The following is a 22,479-nucleotide window of genomic DNA, read 5'->3' as shown; positions in this document are numbered from 1 at the left end:
GCATGCGCACAGACGGGGCCGGCGCGACCGTTGAGGCGGGCGCGACCGTTGGGGCGGGGCGGGCGCGGCCCAGCCCGAGGACAGAAATGCGGGTTTTCTCCTTCCTTACACACAGTCTGTACAGTGCGCACAAATTAATTTTGACCCTCTGCCAATTTAGTGTTTGAGCTGGTTGATTTCTGTGGGAGAAGTCTAGAAGAGGGCCGCACCCATCTTATCCTACATACAATCTCCTCCCATCGCCATACCAGCGAGGTCAATCGTTCACATACAAAAAGATAAAAATACTTGAAGTGACTGAAATGTGCCCCAGCTCGTACCCATTCCTTCTTCTCACCACTTAGTTTGTTTATGCAAGGTAATTCAACTTGGTGAATTCTGCAGTGAAAAAGATAAGCTCATCCCATTACCTTGCATTCTCTGTATTAGATGGTCTCAGTCCCTCTACCTAGGCACCAGGGAGAGGTAGCTGAAGGCTTCTGGGGAGTTACTTAACAGTTACAGGTAAGGGGCCAACCAGCACAAGGCCATCACCAGTAGGCAGAAGGCTTTAAAGGTGAATACAGCCCTTAATTCTCTTGAAGTTGTTGGCTCTGAAGACAGAACAGTTGGTCATTCATCATCTCGTGTACTGTGGATTTTTACGGCTTGTCCTGAGAAACACTTTCATGAGGTTTGCAAAACTGGCTGCCTCAATAAATGTACCAAATTATTTAGTATGTGCTAGAAAACATGCAATAAGATGCTGCTGCTCTGTTTCGAGAACCAAGAATTAGTACAAAGTTATTTCTACAGTCAATATAAGACAAAGTAGAAGGTGACATTTCAATATTTTATTCAAGTTGGGTTTGCGTTTTTTATCCATTTTTAGTAGTGTCAAGTACAGCATTTTGGGATCTAGTTCCACACAAAATGGAAGACTCTCTAAAAATGTACCCATTTAATTGCTAAAAAAAAAAGTGGTAATAAAACAAAAGTTCCTTTCAAATTTAAAGTGATGCAACTATGTGATTGCAGTCACACTCTTCCCTGATTACGGCTCTGTCTTACAAGCTTTCCGTTCAGTGCAAGGGAAAGGAACCACAGCACAGGACAAGTATTACTGGCTGAGTCACATTTAACCTCCTCTGCAACAGTTATACAGGGTGGACAGCCTAAAGCATTCTAAAGACAGCTGTAGGTGTAAGATAACTAAATAAGACAAAACATTCATGAAATACCTATCTAAAAAAAAATCCCTTTTTCAGACAAATTTACACATTCCATCACGAACTGAAACTCTGAACCTGTGGCATCAGGAAATTCAGCTTACAGAATTCACTATAGTGGTCTGCAATTCTTAAAGTCATTGTTTTTATATCACATTAGCATATTCCTTGTGCAGTCAATACTTCAGTCAAGGTAATCAATACTTTCACATTTCTTATGTGGCAGTTGGCAGATATGATGGGCAACAACATTCCAAAAAAGCCTGGAATTAAGATTTTTTTGTTGTTTTTGTCTCATTTCTGAAACATCTTTAGCTTAGCTGTCTTTAACCAGCACTAGCATGACTGATACTTAGCAGTAACTTGCATCCCATACATAAAACATTGAAAGGTACACTATACTCTGAAGGTAGCTATGCTTGAAAGTATTTTCAAAATAGGGACTGTAGAATCACTTTTTATGCTTCAAATTCCAGTCCTAGACCAAGTTTGTGACCACCTGCATTAACATTCTTGCCATCCAACAAAGCTGACAATGTCAGTTTGATACCTGTAAAATAGACAGAAATGAGAGAGAAGATAACTGTTAAAACTTGAAACGAGCCTTAGATTCAGTAATTGCAATGCATGTGTTGCTGCTTGGGGAGCTAAGTAAATGTAATTTGGTGGCTATGCTTGTTATGACTGTTTTTTTTCAAAACAGCTTGCAGACTAGTAGAGCTATGAATGGGAAATCTTTCTGAATTTAACCTGTAAGTTTTGATAAATAAACCATGACACCAGACTCTGCTTCTTTTTATCATTCCAAGTACTTAAAAATCCAAGTCAGTTGACTCATGTTAGTCCACTGATTAATCTAATTTTAGAGTGAGGTAGTCAAAAAGTAATAATAGAAAAATTGGGAGCTCAGTACTCACCCACCTTTCTAAACCACTTTAAAATCTATGGATGAAAAGGCCTAATCCCAGTCTACTGGAATATCTCTATGTCAATCTGCTTGGTATTCTGGCAGCAGATTTGACTACATTAAAACCAGTTGTGTAGCAATAAGATTTCTCCTCTTCCTTGGACCAGTGGATCTTGGCAGTGTCACATTTTCAAGCAAAAGAAACTCGGCAGGAAACTGAAAGTACTAAAAATTCATGTACCTATCTATCAAACACCTAACTGTAGATATACTTTGTATGAACACAAAAGTGTATCTGACTGGTCAGTGGATGGTGGTCTCTAATAATTCTGCTTCTGATGATGTCCAGAATTAACAGAGCAGTCCCTCAGAAGTTCATTATTAGGTTGCTAAGTAGGACAGCAGTGTTGCAGAACTAGTCACATTTTGTCACAAGAAATCCTTCAGTATTTCAAGACTAAAATATAGTTTATCTGATGTCTGAATTTCTTCTGCATAGACTTACCTGGCTTCAAAGTCTGTGTGTATCCTAAACCGATCAGACTGGAGTTATTCACTTTAGCCTAAAAGAGAAAAAATACAGAATGTAAATAATTTGGTATATTTCTTCTTCTTGAATAATGCCTTTTAAGTGTGGTAAATGATTTCATGTTTCAAATCACAAACATAACAGAGTTAATTTTGCCATAACTTACATCCAAAATCTCGACCAATCTACAATGCTATAGACAGCAATGGCTTTTATTAACCAAATTTTTCATTTTTTTCAATAAGACTGACATGAGAAATGTTCATAACAGAGCCCAGTAGCACTGGCCAGTGCCACTGGGTAGCATAACATAGCATAAAGCATTCTGTATCACTTTCAAGGTAAATTCAATAGTTATGGTGTCATGCTTACAAAAAAAAAAAAAAAAAAAAATCAAGAAAAACAGAGCGTGCCAACTACACCCCAAGGAATTGCATCAAAAATGTACTTTACTCACTGATATAAGGTTGCTTCACATTTCCATTACAAGAGCTTGTTTTCAAATGCTCATAAATGTACATGTATTGCACTCACAGAAAAAGAGGCATCTGGATCAATCTGATACTTGGCTGCTATTCCAAAGCGGGTGTTGCTATTACCAGCTGTCCAAGCAAGATTCACAGCAGTTTCCAATTTATCATTCACCTTCTGGTAAATAGAGCCTCCAAATTCTGTTCCATCATTCCTGAAATTAATACATTAGTCTAGTTTTAAACTGGACCCCCAAAATACCATCTTTTTCAGTAAGAGCTATATTTGCAAAGCATTCACTTATACCTCATTCAGTATCTGTAACACCTATGATTGACATATTAGGCCAGATTGATTAAAAAGTCTTTTATAAATGCTTAAATTCATTGACAGTTACCATATTTCAACAAACAACTTGTGAAACTGAAGAAAAGCCAGGACAAACTATCAGAAATAGGCTAATAATGATGAAAGGTTCCAATTTTCCCTTCTCTGTAGATGGGAGTCTTTGCAGTAAAGAGATTCATTCTTCTCTGTACATTTGTGAAGTAATTATTTTCCCAGACATACATCTTCTCAGTGCCCTGAAAGGGCAGTAACCTAATCACAGAGACTGAGCACCCATCTACAGAAGAGCAGTCACCCTAACACTGCCTCATCAGCATGTTTTTATCAGACATAGATGAACCGCATTAGAAGTGAAGATGACAATTTAATATCCAAGTATATCAGCTCTTGTAAATTAATACCATTTGCAGCAGTCCTAATGATATATTTGCACTATAGATATCTCTGGACTAGAAACCGAAATGAAACTAATTTCAGTTCCCATAAAGCACTAGCCAACAGTTAAATGATGAGAAGCTTCAATCACTGCTAATGAGTAGTAGAACTTCAATTACTATTTACACCAATGTCACAATGCAAATACAGTGTAGTACATAAAATGCAGAACCTTAGAAGCAATCCAGATCTTAAAAACAAGAGCAAAAGATTTCTATAAGTCTTTCACTCCTAGTAAAATTGTGAGCATTTGAATTTCCATTTTTAGCTCATTTTCTTAAAAGAGGATATAAACACATTGCATAAAACAGGCTTTAAACCACATGAAGACCTCTGCAAATAAAATACTTCTGATTATTTCTAAATTATGAAATAAACTGGCTCCAATTATTAAAGTATACACAACCTTTAATGATTAAAAAAAAAGGCAGATTTAGGATCTCTCTAGTTTTACCTGGAACTCTCCAGTTTACCAGTTTTTTTTTCCATCTGGTCCAATGTTTATTAGTTTATAACAGTTGCACGGACAATAGTAATATGCCCATTTAAAAGTTCAAGCAATAGCAGCAGCCTTTTAAATTGTTAGAGCAATTCTTCCAGAAAAACACTACAATACTTACTTCAGATAAGACTGAAGCTCACATATAACTGCATGTGCTTGGTTCTCAAGAAAAGGAGGGATTAAAAAGGACTGAGTAGAGCTGGTTATACAGGCAGATTTTGTGCAAGCTTCCCATACAGCTCTGTCTTGACCTGCAACATTAGGGGGGGTCTGAGCTATGCTCAAAAAACGAGGAAAGTCATATTTCAAAGTAGAAATTATCCAGCCCTACCTCCCTTTAGTTATCATATATTATTAAAAAAAAGTAAAAGCTCCTTTTAATTCTAATAATAATAGCACTTTCCCCCTATGCAAATGAAGATATTTAGGCACGTTTAAGTGACTTGTTCAAGTCATCAACTGGTCTGTGAAACAGCCAGAAACAAAACAAGATTTCTCAAGCCCCACCTAGTAAATTTATCTACTGTGCCATATTTCTTTGAAACACTGAACTGTCTAGATATAAGCCAGCATGCTAGCGATGGGAATTCCAAATACAAGTCTCTTTCCTGGATTTTGCAGAAACCCAGTCATGTTTCAGAGCTGAAACACGTTAAAAGTACCTAAGAAATCCATTAATACCAATAATTAAAATTTCTGTTCATATCACACATTAATGTTTTTGCCTTTCGGCTTGTGGAGTATGAATAATAAACAAACTAGGCTTCCTCTTACAGATTATTTATCATTTATGTACAGTAATAGCTACCAAAGAAACAGACCTTCAGGGATCAAAGAGATAGCAGGAGGAGCTCAGATCTTACTGTACTGTTCTGAAGTTTGTTTCTGAAGTTTTTTGCCTTAATTAAAAGTAATAATAATGACAGCATTTTATAGCAAAGGCCCATAATACAATGTTTTAACTACTACGGTATCACAGTGTTGAAAGTCATTGTGTTTGAGAAAATAGCTCATAACTACTGAGTGGAAGGGGATCCCACATATTGTTTTGATGGAAGTTTTCTGCCCACACTTTTGTGCTTTGGCAATCCCCCAAACATAGTCTCGGGCCTGTGAAAGTTCAATTGTTCTGTAAGCAATTTGGGGTTCCTAAACCAGATCTCTGCAAAACAGCATGAAACAGAACAGAAAGCCTTTGAAGAAGCAGCTCCAAGAAAGCAGAACAGTTCTTCAGCCCCCAAATGGGAACAGCCTGCAAAAGCTCTGCTACACGCAAAATATCCAATTACCTAAGGGAATACTGGGGGGGGTGGGGGGTGGGGGTGGAGAGAAGGGGGAAAGGATTAGTGATTGCCTAATCTTAAAAAACTGTCAAAAGGCATACGTTGGTTTTTCATAAGATGGAAAAATGAAGGTTTGCATGAAATTTTGTCCTGTTTTCCCACTGCACACACATGCAGAAAAGACAAATGCTTGTGTAAATAGATTATTAGGAGTTTCAGTACTAAGACAAACTTTTACACCATATCTCTTCCAGTACTAACACAAACGGTCCATAGCTCTTCCATTCATTTCCTTTTTCTCCTGTTCTTGTTCACCCTCTGATTAATTCTGTCTCCTATAGATCAAGCTACCATTTTCAATTTGATCTTGGCACATGCAAAAGGGAGGTACTGCTTTTACTTTTTCTTTCATGAAAAAAAAAATTATGTAATTTACTTGTTTTATTATTCCACTAAAGATCTTTTAGGACAGACTCTGAATGCTTGAGTACTCACTGAGTTCCAGTTCTTTTCATCATACACTCCCTCACCCACATAATTCAAACAAAAGCTAATGCAAAATTGCAGTTTGCATTTCCAGCTTGGAATGTGAAATCCACCATTCCCTCTTTTACCAATGTTGAAAATCTTTTCCTATCAATCTTCTAGTAAACAGCAAAATCCTTTTAAATTCTTTTTTTAAAATGCCTCTCTGCCAATACTTACACATTAGTATGAAGCTGGAATTCATCAGTTTTATAGCCAACAGCAAAGTTGCTCTGGGTTACTCTGGACTTAGCTGTCTCAAAAGTCATTTGGTAACCTGCCAACCAACCCTCATAGCCAACCACCAGAGCTCCACGTATTGAAGGACCAGCAATATCAAAATCCATGTCACAGCCAATGTTGATGTGTTCCCTTTTGTATCCTGTCTTAACTTTAGCACTCTTTTTCCTAAAGGAAAAAAATATACATATTTGAGAAGGTAGGCTCTTATGTAGCACTCTAATCAAGTCAGTTACTTTAATTCACCGTAACAGTTCCTGAAAAAAAGTATACATACCTGGAGATCCACATTATATGTCACCTTCTACATTGTAGACTTGCAAAAACTTAATTCATCTGCAGTAAATTATGTGCAATAAAGCAATAAAATGATGTGTGGTATACTACTAAGCACTTCCGAGTTGTGTTGAAAAGGCAGCAGCACAATAAGCTAGACCCGAGGTGACAAAAGCAATTTGTCATGTCACACAGATCGGATTTTTTTGAAGTTTGCTAGAGAGAAGGAAGTAATAGAAACTGTAACAGTTTACAGGTTCGCCACAGAAAGTCAGCAGTCATTGGGCTGTTGAACACAAACAATTCTTAGACAATCCTAGTTAACTGGATAATTTCTTTTACTGTGACAGAAGTTAAGAAATGCTACTTTGCCTCCAGCTGCCTGAGGGGAAGTCTTTGCTGCTAAGGGAGTGAGCTACTTCAGTGGCTCTAGCACCCCCCTTTGTCCTTACAATGCTTTACATATAAATTTTAATAGTTATAGCTGTAGGAAAGGCTGCCAGGTTTGTTTCCTTTTGAAGTAAACACACAAATAAACTTCTCCGAGTCATTTGCTTCCTTTTATATTAGTGGCCAGAACAGTATTTTCTCATGTGTCTGAGTGTTTATATCAAGGGAGCAGATCCTCACAAGGCAGAAGAGTCACATCTAGTATATTCAGCTACTCTTAATCTTTTTGTCCTTTTTCTTTTCTTTCTAACTTACAATTCTCTTCTGTCTTTGACCAAATCTTTTTCTGAAGTTTTCCCAGAAAAATCAGACCAATTTTAAATTGCAAATCAACATTCTACTTCAGCTAGCAAAAGTCTCCAAGAACGGCAAATCTTGCTGTGTCAGATCTATATAGCAATTGTTCTTTTTCCTTTTTATTTTTTTTTCCCACATCAGATTCAAGAATTTCTTACATTTTGCATTGCTCTGTTGTTCATGCCTAAATACCTCTCTTCTGTAGCAGTATAGGAGGAAATCAGAGATAAAGAGCAGGAATGCCAAAAGCACTCATTAAAAACATTACCTTGCCTCCAATTTCCATAAACGTCAGTGGAATATCTTCCTACCAGTGTCCATGGGGACAGATGCAAGCTAACATGGGGCATTTCTGAAAATGACTTTCCCAGTTAAAAGACTCACCAAGGACAGTAGTAAAGAGGGGGGGAGAAGGTGTGTCACATTCACACATGAGGCACCCCTATCAACTTAAGCCTGGTCGCAACAGGATTGAATCTCACGCCATTTATTCGGATTATAATGGTCTCCCCACAAAGCAGGGAATTCAGTTATAAGTCAGATGTTGTAAGGTCTATGAAGTTCCTGAGAAATAGCTATAGAGCTGTTACTTGTCATTCTCTCATACATTTTTTTTAATAATTCTACCAGATAAAACAAAATTATCAAACCAAAAATTAGAGACTATTCTGTAGATGCCCAGTTAATCTAGAATTAAGAATGGAGTGAAAGCAATTTACAATGGAGGATAATAAATCCAGAAAACAGGCTGAAATCTTCAGAGAGATTGTTACCCTGATAGCCTGCAGTGCAGTGTGCTCCTATGGAAAGCTAGTTCTCTGAATATTTTGTCTATTTTGACTCACTGGCAACATTATTTGCAAAAAGATAATCAGGGGAAAAAAAAAAAACATCTAGTCCTACAGCTGCTGCTTAATCCCTCTGGCCCACATAAAACGTGGCACCCAATCACAATGTCAGAAGTACCCATCCACTACCAAGCCACATTATGCCCAGCAAGAATTTAAATGATAAATTCAGCTTGGGAGATGAACCCAATTACTGCATCAACCTATTAGAGCTGTAGCCAACTGGCTTATGGAGCTTGTTAAGCTCTGAATTGCAGTTGATTTGTTCAGAGTTTTTATTCAGACAGTAGCTAAGTACACATCTCCTGACATGGCCAAAAATAAGCAACAGGGGCAAAAATAAATAAATAAATAAATAAATAGTCTTTTCTTCTCCAATTCTTACTCTAATTTGCAAGTTATTATATTTAAAATTTTGCTTGCTGTAACTCAGGTTTAAAAAGGGATCATTAATACTAAGATTTCAATGACGTGTCATGATTTTTATCATACACTGATTATTACCTGTCTTTATATCTTATGGCAGAAAGAGTAAAAGAATAAGATGGTATTCTGGACAACTAAAACCAAAAATGCCTTTTTTGTCACTGAAGCTTAGTCACTTCTTACCCAGTGTTAGGAGAAAATGAAGAGTCAAACGTGAGCTTCAGTCCTTGTGCAAGCTGAACAGAAAAGAAATTCAATAGTTGCGTTTAGAATTAAAAAGGAGATTGTCATAAGAGAATTTGTAAATTGTATCTTTTGAGCCAAAAATTACCTGATCTTCGAGAGTAATCTCGGTGCCTAATGTGTTGTCAGTGTTCCATTTTTCTGTGAACATCAACCCGTATTCCACCCATCTGTATTTTGTTTCCAAACTACCACTAACTTTGCTTGTTTCTGAGTTTGCTGAACCTGAGCTTGTAAATTCCTAAAAAAGAAAAAAAATATATATACACACAGGTAAATACTTACATTTGTAGAATGTATCAGTCATTATAATTTGGGATAATATTTAATACTGCAGCGTTCTCAAAAGCTTTAAGAACATGTTTGCTAGTCAGTAATATCAACACATGCTTGCCCCACAGAAATTTCAGTGTGTCAGGGATCAAAAATATTTCACACTAAAGGAATGGATATGGGGCAGCGATGTGGATAATTCTTACTGGTAACATAACAAAAAAAGGTGCTGGTCTGATAAGCTAGTGTACAAGGTGTATCTGTGAATCAGCATGCAAGTCTGCAAATACATCCCTCATAAAGATGTTGTAAAGATTAGCTCCAATAAGCAGTTATATTGCAACTATACTTGTTTATTAACAGATAAGAAAAATAGCACACAGCGTATTTAGAAATCATACTTTCAGAAATTCTGACTGCAGGAAGTGGAAAAACCACCAATCACACCTGCGTGTAAGTTCTCTTTTAAAACTGATAAGCAGCCTTGAGCAAAGCATTATTCTGAAATGCTGGCTAATAGCCCTCAGAGAGTTTGTGCCCCATGCCAGTGTACAGCTAAAGCAAAGCCTGTACAGAAAAAATTCTACGAGAGCACAACCCTTAATAAATTGAAATTAGTGTGCAGGAAGGAGGCAGTGTCACTTCTAGCACAGCCACGGAGATGGCTTCAAAAAGGACTGTAATTTCGTAGCCAGAAATTATCTGCAAAGGAGCCCTTCACCATATCTTCCACTCTACCTTGTGCATAGTCTCATGACAGATTTAAAATGTAAATACAGTGTACCTTGCAAGGTTATAATATACATGAAAATGGGTAAGGGAAGAGTAAGGGATACATATTTACACTTTTAAAATGAATATATACTAAACAGAAGAACATTGAGACATTTCAGGACCAACTCACCAGTCCATTTTCAGATTTAGTTTTCAAATCAAGTTTGATTAACCCAAAACCTAGAAAATGAGAGAAAAAAAAAAAGAATTATATATATGTTAATTTTAAGACATTTCTCATTTATCTTTTAAAACTCCCTTCTAGATCTCCTGTGAACTATTCAAAAAATAGACCAAGACTACAGCTACTGTAACATGTTTTCCTATGAAGCAGCTTATATTCACTAAAGACAGTACTCGACTGCACTAGGCCAGCTGACTTCATCAATATCACTAGGACCAGATTAGGTAATTATGTTTTTATTCATACTGAACAACATTTTGTTCATAAGCAAACTACTGACATCGGTGGTCCCATTCCTGATACAAGGGAACAGTGAAAATGTAGTACACTTCAAAACGGACAACAGACCTATGGGTAAAAGGAAAAATTTTGTCAGAAGAAAATAAGTTACCCTAATTTCCAGGCAGTAAGGACAATGTGAAGATCTGATATAAAATTCTCTGGATTCTAGTGAAAATTATTGGAATTTTTGTCAGAGAAAAGCAGTGAAATCATAACCAATCAGTTTCACGAATCAGGTAAACAACAAAAGACCAAATTTATTTTGGATTTATTTACCATATCCCTTGGTGAAAACATCTCTCGCAGATTTTCCCAAATCAGCATAAGCTGGTGGAACAGCCATTTTCTGAAGAAAAAAAAAAAAGAGAGAGAGAGAAATTACAGTGTTTGGAAACGTGTTTACTTAAGCCAGTTCAGCAACTGGCAACTTAAGCCAAATTCCTAAGTCCAGGCAGCTTGGTTTCTATCCACTACCTATCAATTTAATATAATGTGAAGACAGTAGCTATAACAAACAGTGTGATTTGATGCCTTCATTAGCCAGCATTAGTGATTAACATGCATTTTCCACTGAGGATGAGAAACAGGTTGTGGAACAAATATAAAAAAGAAGAAACCTCCTCTGCCTTTCAAAACAGTTAATTTTTTGCTTCCTTAACAGGAGAGCTGCATGAATGACTATTTCTGGCAAACATTTCTCCTGTTACTTGCAATTAATCTGTGTATCCTGTTGCAAAGAATTCGGACCCCAAGTCATCCAACTTTAATTCAGGAAATCTAACCAGGGCAGTCATCTAGCATCAGCAACACCCATCTCCCCCTGCTTCACAGCAGCAATGGGATAACATGTTAGCAAAAGCAACAAATGGTCATTCTTCATCCTCAATTTTCTTTGACTTTGGTACAGCTGTTACTGCATTAAGATTTCTCCTTAGACATTGACCCTTATTTTTCTTCTGTTCCACCACCTAGGGGGAAAACTGAGCTTGCTGAGAAAAATTAAGACTGAAGGGATGCCACATTGTGAGTATCTAGAAGTCAGCTAATAAGGAAGATAGATGCTACCCCTGCTCAGCAATCAAATGTAGATTAGAGCTCGTGTAAAACCTGGAGTGGGGCATCAGCACAAGAGCAAGGATGCTGGAGCTTCCTCCAGCTTCATGTTTTGTTCAGGCAGGACGCCAACATTGCTATTAGGTCCTCAGGTTCATGCACTCAGCAGACCCTGACCATTCTTAATTCAATGGCCTCCTGCAAGAAAGGAGAATACATCCCATTTTCTCAACCACCAAGACTCTCATCACATACCCAGGAGAGAACACGAGCCTGAGAGGAACAAACAAATCAAGTCCACTTTCTTATTCAAGTGCAGTAATTTGTTCTATGGAACCAGCCATATTCAGACCACCTGAAATGGTGTACACCTTCTTTCTTTATATACAAAAAATTTCATAATTTTAAAAAAGCAAAAGAGAGAAATCATCGTCATAAAGCTGGTTCTCTCAATACCAGATTTTGCACTAGAATTCTATATTCTTAAACACTTTTTGGTTATGCAGCATTAATAATAAGCTTATTACATACAAGTGAAAATGTTTTGAGAAGAATTGCCTACTAATCCTTATTCCGAACTATTCAACATCAGCAGAAAACTATTCGTTTAAATCACAAACAAACCAGCTAGCTCTAAACATGAGGGGATGCTTGTAGTATTCAAAGTATCTACTCTGGCGGTAGACTGATTCAGTTCTTCATTCAAGCACACCACCCCGTGATGATCAGATAGGGAGTTTTGGCAGTCATTTAATGCCTCAGGCACTCAATTCAACAAGCTGTTGCCTGTTAAAGCAGGATATTGCTATTGCATAAGTGAGGAATCCCTATCCTAGAGGATGCAAAACAGATCTGTTGGCTCAGCCAAAGTGAACAATCTTCTTAGAACACAAATAAAGTGGGATACAAGGGTGCATAGCATGATGTAGCTTCAGTTGCCGAGACTGTACTCGGATGCATCAAGAAGTCCTGTAATTTTTTTCCAGTTATACTTTATTAGTTAGTTGCAGCCCCAAATACCTAAGCAGTTAAATAAAAACACAATTTATTCCATATTCCAAAGCAGTTTCAGCTGCTTATATAAGACCTAGACATCTCTCTTCATTTTTATGCCAACATGAAAGCCAGAACGCAAAGTTTATAAACATCGCTCTCTACAGGAGAAACCATTTTAATAGGTGGTCATACGGGGTTCTGGAAACATAAAACCAGCCTTTAACAACAACAAAAACAAAAAAAAGGCATTCATAGATTTCTTTTTAAGTCATTCCTCTGCTTTTTATTAAGGTCACTAAAGTACAATGCCACCCTTAAGGTCAGAGGTAAGGTAGCACTCAAGAGAGGACACAGAGCCCAGGCCACCTTGAGATGATTCAGCAGGGACTGTACATACTCAGAAATGCTTCTTTCCAGTCAGGGCAGCGCAGTCTCCTTAGAACGCTCTGATGGGTATTTCCACTTAGCATCATCAATAAATAAAAGTGTTAAAAAAATCCTTATATCGAAAAAGCAAATAAGCATTGCTTTGAAAGAGAATGCATTGCTCCATCAGCTGCATTTGGGAATCTACTAGATGTATTTTGAGCTCATCAACAGTCACTTCGAGTTACTTCTTAAAATCAATATATTTTCTTGAAAATTGAATACTGTGTTTTTGGTTTGGGTTTTGTCAGATTTGTTTTGAGGTAGGGGCTGACTAATTTTCCTTTATCAAAGTCCATAAAGCCAGGTTAGGCTCTCACTAACATTTGCATATCTCCACTGAACCCCAGAGGCCGGATTTAGAGTGCAGCAGGACGCAGTCGGTCCCCAGTGCTCAGCCGTGAGGCATTACTTCGCAGCAAGCTAGCAGCAGGGAGAGACGACCATGCTTGTAAGATAAATCAGCTGTGACATGCTGCTCTACTGCAGCAGCCTAGGCTATGGTTACAGGACAGTGGGAGATGTCTAGATCTCCACTTATGCAATTACTATAATTAAGGGACCATATTGAAAGCTAAATCCATGTCCATTGTAAAGCTATTTGTAAGGCAAATCATGTAATGCACACAGAACAAGGCGTTTAAACTTGCTGAGTGTGGAAAACACTCTATGAAATATGTATGTGGTGGTTAACCTTACTGTTGTTGCCATCAAGGAACAAAAACAATTATTTCTGTTTGCACTAGCTAATCTATACTCTGAAGCCTCTTGTTTAACAGATGGAAAACAAAACTGATTACATTCTGTGCAACCACAGGTTGTAAGACAAGCATGCTTAACAGGGATTCATATTCTTAAAGGATCAAGGAAGAGCCACATGGCCAAGCGCCCTTGCTTTTCACTGGTGGAATCCCAGCACATAAACTCTTATTGGGTTAAGAGAGGTATGAATTCATGGATTTTATCCTTGCCCAACAGTGCAGATATCTCAGAGTGACTACGTACCTCAACTCCTGCACCAAGCAGACCAAGAGAATATATACCTACGGCCCAAGGAGGAAAATGCTTTGTTTTTAAAGAGCAGGAAGCACCGTACTGCACATCATGACTGAAGTACTGCAAAACTGCTTTCGGAAAACCTGAACTAAGGACTGAGCTCAAAGTGGTTATTATGAGCACCACCCAAGTGAACACTTGATTTATAACTGTAAAACGGAGAAAACGTGGAGTTTTCTTTGGAGCTGCAGGACACATGAGCCAGCCCCAGTGAAGAAAACTACATTGGATACAAGGCGGTTCCAGCAGGGCTGAATTTGACTCTAAATATTTTCAAGCGTCAAAGATGGCAAAGTTTTCACTCCACGATACAATTTGGGGGTGTTAATTCAGAATCAGGCAGCAGACGACTGAGGTGCCCTTAGCAAATGTAAGAACTGGCTGCAACCACAGGGAAAATCGTGCTGCCCTTTCCCTTCTCGTGCTGCACTGTACCCGCACCCCGAACTGCCGCTGCAACGAGCCTGCCCCGAGTCAGACACGAGCTCGGTTTCCCATGGCCCGCTGTTAGGCACCAGCTCTCCTGGGACGGGACAAGAACTAGCTGTCACACTGACCTGCATTTATACAGACGTGACAAGAGATTTCATCCTTCAAATTCCTCTTTCTGCTTGATCTCTCTTTTTCATGACTGAGTTAAAGTTTCCCTACACACTTATCAACTTGATATTTACATGAGGGGAAGGATCTATTTAAAAATTTAAGATAAGAATGAAATACATCAAGGGTCAAACACCCATGAAGACAATGGGGTCTCAGCTGGACCCCGCTCCAATTTGTCCTAGGAAATTTGATATAAGGGCCCTCTGCCTCAAGATCTAAAAATCTTATTATTTCCTATTTATCTCCTTTATTCAAAGAAGAATTGTTCCTTGGTATGAAGGAACCTTTAAATGCCTTCCTGGATTCCTGGCCTATGCAATGTTGTTTCCAAAGCAACGTATTTTATATCAATAAATAAAGTACACAGTGCTTTTGCACTCATCCAGAATATGACATGTAAAATCTGCACTCTTTTCCGATTTCATGACAGGCTGGTCACAGTCACCAACTGCTTTGAATCAGCCTCAGACGCCTAATTCTGCAGAGACTTAAACACGTGCTTAACTGTAAATACATGAGGAGCCGCACCGAGGTCAAACACCACATTAATCATGTTCACAAGTCTTTTCCAAAGCTAGTATAAGCACACAATTTGTAAATACTTTGCATTATGGGCCAGAATACTTAATGTTTTTTGCCCTAACTTGCTGCTGTGCAGAATTCGTATAACCCATGCACCATCCTGACTCAAAATTTAAGACACTGGAGTCTTTCTTCTTTCTGTGCAGATGCATTAGTAAATCCATGCAACGTCCAACCGATGATCTACAACAGTTGTTAGGATCACAGCCTTCCTACTACAGCTTTGCTTTCAAACTAGTTAAATGATGTAGTATGTTCAGTTTTTAAAAGATCTGTGTGATATATTCTATCTCCTCTATATAGTTTATTAGGCTACAAACACCTTACAGCAATTATAAATAGTGATTTAGTCTGTATTAATATTTATGGAATTAAAGAAAGTCTGTTCTTAATTTCATGAGTATAAATTAAGAACAACTTCATTGCACTGAATCCCTTTATTAAACTATCATATATAAATAACAATTAAACGGAAGTTTGCCTGCTCTAGCTATTGCAGTTACTAAAAATATAAGGGACGAACAAAGAACCACACACTCTATGAGCTGAATTAAAAATGCAGGTTAACTGCTTCTTTCGAGTATATGACTCCTAAGAAATGATCAGTGCTGTTGTCACTCACAGCAAGGCTAGAGCCAGAAAAAGGGCAATTGATATTTGGGCAGTGACTCCCTTGTATCACGAGCAGCTCGCAAGGTGTAAGACGCAGACCCACACTGGCAGAGCCCTCGAGGAGGTGCACGTCTCTCACTCCAGGCCACTTCCCACTCACGGTAAGTGATCAAATCAATGCGGATGACGAATTAAAATAGCATTTTGTCTTCGGATTGCTTGCTGCTTTCACACGGGAGAGAAGCCTCCACTACACTGAAATGTATATTAAGGAGCTGGTTTATGCTTTTTCTTTGCTGCAGCGTCAAAACCCACGTGCCCCTGAGATCTGCTTCCTCCCTCTCCACGTTGTGCCGAGTGCATCCCCCAGGAACGAGCGCATCCATCCCCCAGGAACGAGCGCATCCGTCCCCCAGGAACGAGCGCATCCGTCCCCCAGGAACGAGCGCATCCATCCCCCGGAACGCCACAGACGGGACCACGCTCCTGCTGCTATGGCAACAGACGGCAACATCCTACACGCTGACTCACTCCGACACACACTACCTACGGTAGGTAGAAGAAGAGATGCAGCAGACCGAAGGTGGTATATTTGATCCCGAATGTGAAGTGTTGGCAGGAGGAGTTATTTTAAGATACCTTTTCAACGGCGCAGAACTGCTGACTATTGACAAAATGTCATAGCTGAAATCCCACGAGACAGATGACTGTTCAGCTGCCCGTTGCCCCAAACAGAATAAACTGCAAAACACTTTGGATCCTCACTACTCAGTCCGAAAACGAGACAGCATCTGTTTTAGTTGACTCACTATAACTACTCACCGGAGACACAGCCCTGCATAGGGCAGCAGGATGAGTCAGCTCTGCTTCATTCTCAGAATTTTTTGTTACTACCTTTACAAGTGGCCAAAGACTGAATGACTCGATCACCCTCCAGCAAGAGCTGCTCCGCGGCAGGGCTGTGACACGGCAGAATGGAAGCAATGGCACTGCACGGTGCTCCCCGCTTGTTTCACGGGAGGGGAAATTCAGTCCTTGCGGCTTTTAAACTGACATTTTTTCCCCCAAAATAAAAAAAATAAATTTTGAGCATAAGCAGAATAGTAAAACAGCAGGGCGGCCGAGCAGGCCGAACACCCCTCCAGCGCCGGACGACCTTTAAATCCCAGCCCCGCGGCCGGCACCCAGATCGATCAGCGCGGCCTGCTCCGGCCAAGCCAACGGGGCGGCACGGCGGGCGGGGACCGACCTCCCCACGGGTCACCCACCCACCCACCCACCCACCGCCTCGCTCCGCAGGCCCCAAACCCGGCCCATCGCGGACGTCGCGGTCACCCCGTGCCCCAGGGAGAGGCCGCCGTACGTTACATAAGCCGGCAGCGACTCCTATTTCTGGAGGCTTCCGCTAGCAAAAGCCCCGCAGCGGGGCTGCGAGCTGCCTGCCGGCCCGTCCTCACCCGGGGCAGCGGCCGCGTCCCGCCGCCACGACGGCCGGGCAGGGGGGGCTCCGGCGGCGGCGGCCCGGGGGAAGGGGCCGGGGCACGGTGACCGCCGCCCGCGCCCTACCTGGGCCCCGCCGCGGCGGCGGCGTGCGCGGCGCTCCCGGCCCGGCCTCCTCCGGCGGCGGCGGCTGCCCCTGCCCGGCGCCTCCCCGGCCTCTGCGGCGGCGGCTGCGTGACGGCGGGCGGGGCGGGGGCGGGACGGGGGCGGGGCGGCCGGGCCTTCTCGTGGCCACCGGCCGCGCTTCCTGCCGCCGCCGCCGGGCAGCGCTCCGCGAGAGGCCGCGGCCTCCACGGCGACCGGCAGCGCCGGTTCCGGCCACCCAGGGCGCCCCGCAGCCGCCGGGAAGCGGGGAACCGGCACCGCCAGCTCCGGCGGACGCTCTCCTCGCGGTCGAGATCCGCCAGCCCGGCCCCTTTCTGCTCTTCGTCCCCGGGCCGGGGGGGCCGGTGGAGCGGGGCTCCGCGGGAAACCTGCCCCCAGCCCGCGTGAAAACCGATTCGTGACAAGCGCAGGAAAGCGATAAGCGGGCGGCACTTCTTGGCACTTATTTGGAAACCGCGCGTCGGCTGGAAAGGTTCGTTAGGTCGGGCTTATGCTGTAGGGCGCAAAGACGAGGGGAGGCCGGTTAGGTGGCCCTGGAAGAGCAGGAACGGACATGAGTCAGATCAACACGGACAGAGAGACCAAAGTGATGCAGCTCACCTGAAGGAAGGAGAGATCTGTCAGTAGTGCGGGGAGGTAAGGGGGGGTTTGGAGAGTTTCTGCCCAGGCTAAATCAGGTACGAGCCGCTGGGGAGAGCGGCCAGAGTGCAGGCTGGTGGCCTGTGAGTCAGCAAGCCTCCCGAGGCAGGGAGGAGGAACAGCGCGCGGAGATGCACCAATGAGTTACGGAGCTTTCCATCTTTCATAACTCCCACTCAGAGACATGAATCAGACCTCATGACTTAACGGGAAGCTGGGGCTGGCTGAATCCAGAAGGAATCCTCATGGCTGCAGAAGGCCAAGTAGGAGGCTCAGCCGTCGGAGAGCAGGGGCTGAAATAATGCCGCTTTCAGGATGAGATGTAAAGCCAGTCCTTCGCTATCAGGGACTCCTGGAGAGCTCAGCAAAAGCATTGCCCCACATGATAAGCAAAATTACTCATTTAGGAAACTGCCATTGAGTTTGATAGTTATTCTTCTGGCCGAGGCAGTTACCCGGTATCTGGGGGGCAGCTTTTGTTAGAAGAAGAAATTCATGCCAGAAGTCCATGTCCTACTGAGTCAATCCCAGTTGCTTATGAGGACTGTTTTCCTGGTCTTTCTCCCTCGCACAGCAGGAACGGATAGCAAGAAACGTTTCCTTGCTCATTTTTTTGCCTTGCACATGCCTTTCCTTTCCTAGCAAAAAAAAAAAAAAAAAAAAAAAAGGCTTTCCAAAAGCTGTCTATCCAAAAGGCTTTCTCTTTGGCATTGCTCTCGTTTCAGGGCTGTATCTGCACCGAGCAACCGATGCATGCCACAACACAACCCGGGACCAGAGCTCCTAGTCATCCGTGTCGGAAGCATGGCTGGAGCGCACACAGCGCTTTGAACCCCCGCGCCCAGCTCTCCTCACCGCGGGAGCCAAGGGCAGAACCTGGTGCAGGGCCAGAGCTTGCCGGCAGTAGAGGCCAGATACAGCCGGGGCGCTGAATCAGAAGTTCAGAAACAGTTTAGCTCATCTAGTATTTTAGTAATCCAGGCTTCCTGCTTGGATCCAGAAGCTCAGTCTTCAGAGTTCCCTTCCCCGCTTGTTCAGGTGGATGCTCATTTCCTAACTGTTGTCTCTATCAGTCCCAAGTAGACACAATGATGCCTCATGATGGAAAGTTTGTTAGGCTCCTTGTTGAAGCATGTACTTTGCAAAACGTTAAAGAGGTGGGATTCAGTGTCTCTTAGATAGCCATAGAACAGCAGGATGTGAGAATACAAAATGTGTCACGCTTCATGCCTGGCAACAGGCAAATTTCTTGTCTGGGGTTTCAGAGGGTAAAGAAATATAGAACATGAGGGAATACTACAAATCAAAACTGGAAAAACTGTAATTTTGCTAGAGAAAAATCTGAGACCTCATAAATAATAGAACTAGTGTATAAGGTCTGTGAACACTGCTTTTTAAAGAGGAGAGCTAGCCTGTTTCCAGTGTTATGAGTGAAATTAGAAGCACAGAAATTAGACCAGAACCATATAAATGAAGCAGTAAGTGGGGATGCTCTGAGAACCGAGGAATTTTCTTTGTATTCTTCAGAGGGTGATAGAGGGGAAAAGACTGCAGGTAACCACAGGCAGACCTTGAAAAAGTAGCTGTGGAAGCAACGGCTGAAGCAGTTGTGACCAATATCAATTCCACACTAAAATATAAAATAAAGCCACCGCAATAGCAACCTCCAGAAACAAAAGATCTTTTTCAAATTTGGAGAGTTACTTTTAACCACAGTCATTTTGTAGATCCAGCTTACAAGGCAGCCCTACGAATACTCATGTTGTAACCATAGCACGGGCTCAGAAAAAAGGTGAAGTTAGGGCTTTAGACGGTCTCTTGGCTCTCCCTGCTCCCGCCTGTGTGTGCCTTTCCTTTTTCCATGTGGTCGTGCTTGTCAGACCCTGCCCTGGGCTGATTTCACATGCTGTTCCACAAAAAGACTAGCCTAGCAAAAAAACCTAGCAGTTTCCTGCCAGGATAGTGAATTGAACCTGTTCAGCTAAAAGTCAGATGAGCAAGGAAGGAGACGGGACTGCAGGTGCTGAAGCAGGACATAGGGGGGAAACGGGAGAAGGGGATTTCGATGTCCCCATCATCACTTTGGCTTTGCCTCCATGTGCATCTTCACCCAGAGGGGCAACTTCTCCATCTGGCTTCATGCCAAAGCTAATGCGATCAAAGCTCCCTGCCCTGCGCTTTCTGCTGGAGGTAAATTACCCAACAGAGAGCCTGACTGATGGAGCGTTGCCTCCCTACCTTGCTGTCCTCCTTAGCATGATCCCCACTGCCACCCCTCTTCTCAAATATATACTTTTATCGCTTCCAGGCATCAAAAAAACTTTATGGCATGCAGAGACTGCAGCTTGTTTCCTACCTCTTTGCTCTGGTTCAGAAGATTTTTGTATGTCAAAGGATTTGGTCCATAGTTACTGGCAGGGCCTAGGCAGAAATCAGAGACAGTCTGTCAGCATTTCAAGCTGAGTTTTACATGGCTGGATCCCAGTCCTGGATCATCCCAGGGCCTGGCTCAGGGCCTGCTCTCTGACTATTGTGACTACAGGTGCTGATTGAGGTGGGGTGGCAGATGGCCAAGAGGATGTCCGGGCAGCTATTTGCACATGAAAACATTTGCTTTGCACCTGCAGTAGCATTAATGAGGCAGCAATCAAGCCCTCGTCTCTGCTGTTTTGAAAATCAGTCTAACATGGTGATACGCACAGCAGCATATCAGCATGAAGCACCTGCTTTGGCTGCTTCTGTTTTCTCCAGTGTTCAGAGCCTTCCTTCTGGGCTTTCATCCATGCGGTTTCTGCCTGAGCCTTTCCCCTTTACCAGCAAGATCAAGAAGAAACCATCTGTGCTCCATGTCCTGCACCGTAGCTCTCCAAGCTCCATAATCACTCTTGATATGCTCAGGGTCTCCCTTGGCAATATCACTGGTTGCTAATTAGTTAGGATGCTACATTATATATATATGTGTATATATATATATATATCTGTGTGGGCTACAGGCTGAAGGAAAGGAGGGAGCTGAGGATGCAGTACGTGGGCTAGAAAGAACAAACAGAGGATGTTTAATATGTGTGGAGAGGAAGATAATTTTTAATTACTTTCTGTAACGTGTATCTACCAAAAGATGGCAGCAAATCTCCTAGGATGGGAGCTGGCCGTGTGTCATCTCTTCTGTTCTGCTCTGTTTTTCGTACACGCTGAGACCTGTTGATTATCCTGATGAGTAGCAGATGGACTGAAGGATCACAGTAGATGTTATCAAAGGAGAAAATCTGTGCTTGTGACTTCAGTTTAAAAGGAATAGGCTCCATCAACAGTATAAGAAATCATGCTGTAAATCAACATGTTCTAAACTTCTCTCATTTATTTTGGCTGTCCCTGGTTTGGGTAATGTTACATCTTAATTTATTTTGCCAGGTGAAAACAGAATACTAGAAATCCATGACTGCCACAAATAATCTGCATACCAAGTCCATCTGAATGTGCATTGCCATCACAAGCTTTGGCTCTCGAGCTTGGATAGACTTGAACAGGCTACAATTGAACACTGTAGTTTGCTGGAAAATCTGGAACTGAACCATTCTTTGTTATATAAATCTGCATGCTAGCAAAGGATTACTTTTAAGCTCTGTGCTGTATCACTAATGGATAGAGCTGTGACCCTGGTTCTCATACTATTTCATACCATATGAACTGAGCATAAATCACAGAGTTACATTAATGGCACAAACAGCATTAGATTATAGCTCTGGGCGTCGGATTCCCCTCTGCAGTCTGCCTTATGCTCATCCTGATCTGGCAGAATTTTACACTTGTTCTGTACAACAGCTGGCGGTGACAAGGTGCAGGGCATGGGAGGATCAGCCTTTCTCTATTTCCAAGTAAGATTCTGATTCAATTCCTTCATCAAATGGGGTCAGTGAATACTATTTTCATTAATCAGCTTTATGTAACTACACTACACAAAATTTTGTCATTTTTCCCTCTGTCTCCCAAAATAACTTATCTAACTAAAACGAAGTTATGGGAAGAAATTGCCCTGCTGCTCATTTGCAGCTCATGAATTTTACATTATTTTAAGAAGGAAGTATAATTCAAATACAGCTTCATTCATACCCCATGACATGTTTGAACAGCTGAAAAACTCATCACCCATAGATCCAAGATATATTTGTTTGGTAGACTTTGATTTGGCCCCTTTTAATAACAGAAATGTTTTCAACTTTTGAACTTGCAAGGAATTTGTTCATAATCAGTCAAGAACACACTGGTGGAATAAATGATCACACGAGCAAGGACACTTTGCTGTTTGGTATCACGCTATATAAAAACATCTTCCCACCTCTTACACTCATAAACTTAAAACAAGTTTTGTTCACAAATGCAGGCACGTGCTAGAGGACAGGCTGTTT

The 22,479-nt window shown here is 41.7% G+C and overlaps 1 protein-coding gene and 1 long non-coding RNA gene across 4 annotated transcripts; one reads left to right on the top strand and one right to left on the bottom strand.

Annotated features, from left to right (window-relative positions):
* Positions 1 to 818: 818 nt before the first annotated feature.
* On the bottom strand, positions 819 to 18,188 carry VDAC1 (voltage dependent anion channel 1). Of its 3 annotated transcripts, none has more exons than XM_026118245.2 (9): positions 18,035 to 18,188; positions 10,778 to 10,847; positions 10,166 to 10,215; positions 9,077 to 9,229; positions 8,929 to 8,981; positions 6,389 to 6,616; positions 3,179 to 3,329; positions 2,621 to 2,678; positions 819 to 1,758 (listed from the first exon to the last, which is right to left on the bottom strand). In XM_026118245.2, exons 2-9 carry the CDS (start codon positions 10,842 to 10,844, stop codon positions 1,667 to 1,669), a joined length of 852 nt encoding a protein of 283 aa, XP_025974030.1. In that variant the 5' UTR covers positions 10,845 to 10,847; positions 18,035 to 18,188; the 3' UTR covers positions 819 to 1,666. The 3 variants fall into 3 exon arrangements, with proteins under 3 accessions (XP_025974030.1, XP_064377203.1, XP_064377205.1); XM_064521133.1 differs by lacking the exon at positions 18,035 to 18,188 and adding an exon at positions 17,396 to 17,525; XM_064521135.1 differs by lacking the exon at positions 18,035 to 18,188 and adding an exon at positions 17,287 to 17,310.
* Positions 17,448 to 22,367, top strand: LOC112994097 (uncharacterized). The gene is made up of 2 exons (XR_003261864.2): positions 17,448 to 17,906; positions 18,799 to 22,367. It is a non-coding gene; the product is annotated as an uncharacterized LOC112994097 (long non-coding RNA).
* Positions 22,368 to 22,479: the final 112 nt, after the last annotated feature.

Source organism: Dromaius novaehollandiae, chromosome 15 (assembly GCF_036370855.1).
Source record: "Dromaius novaehollandiae isolate bDroNov1 chromosome 15, bDroNov1.hap1, whole genome shotgun sequence".
NCBI classification, from domain to species: Eukaryota; Metazoa; Chordata; class Aves; order Casuariiformes; family Dromaiidae; genus Dromaius; species Dromaius novaehollandiae.
Note: the sequence above shows the minus strand (reverse complement) of the source record. Positions and strands in the feature narration are given on the sequence as shown.

Excerpts from the sequence above, each read along its gene's own strand:
- VDAC1 (XM_026118245.2), bottom strand. The coding sequence starts at position 10,844 with ATGGCTGTTCCACCAGCTTATGCTGATTTGGGAAAATCTGCGAGAGAT. Across the intron at positions 8,982-9,076 it reads AGATTACTCTCGAAGATCAG|CTTGCACAAGGACTGAAGCT; the intron begins GTAATTTTTGGC and ends TTTTCTGTTCAG. Across the intron at positions 3,330-6,388 it reads TTCCAGCTTCATACTAATGT|GAATGATGGAACAGAATTTG; the intron begins GTAAGTATTGGC and ends TATTAATTTCAG.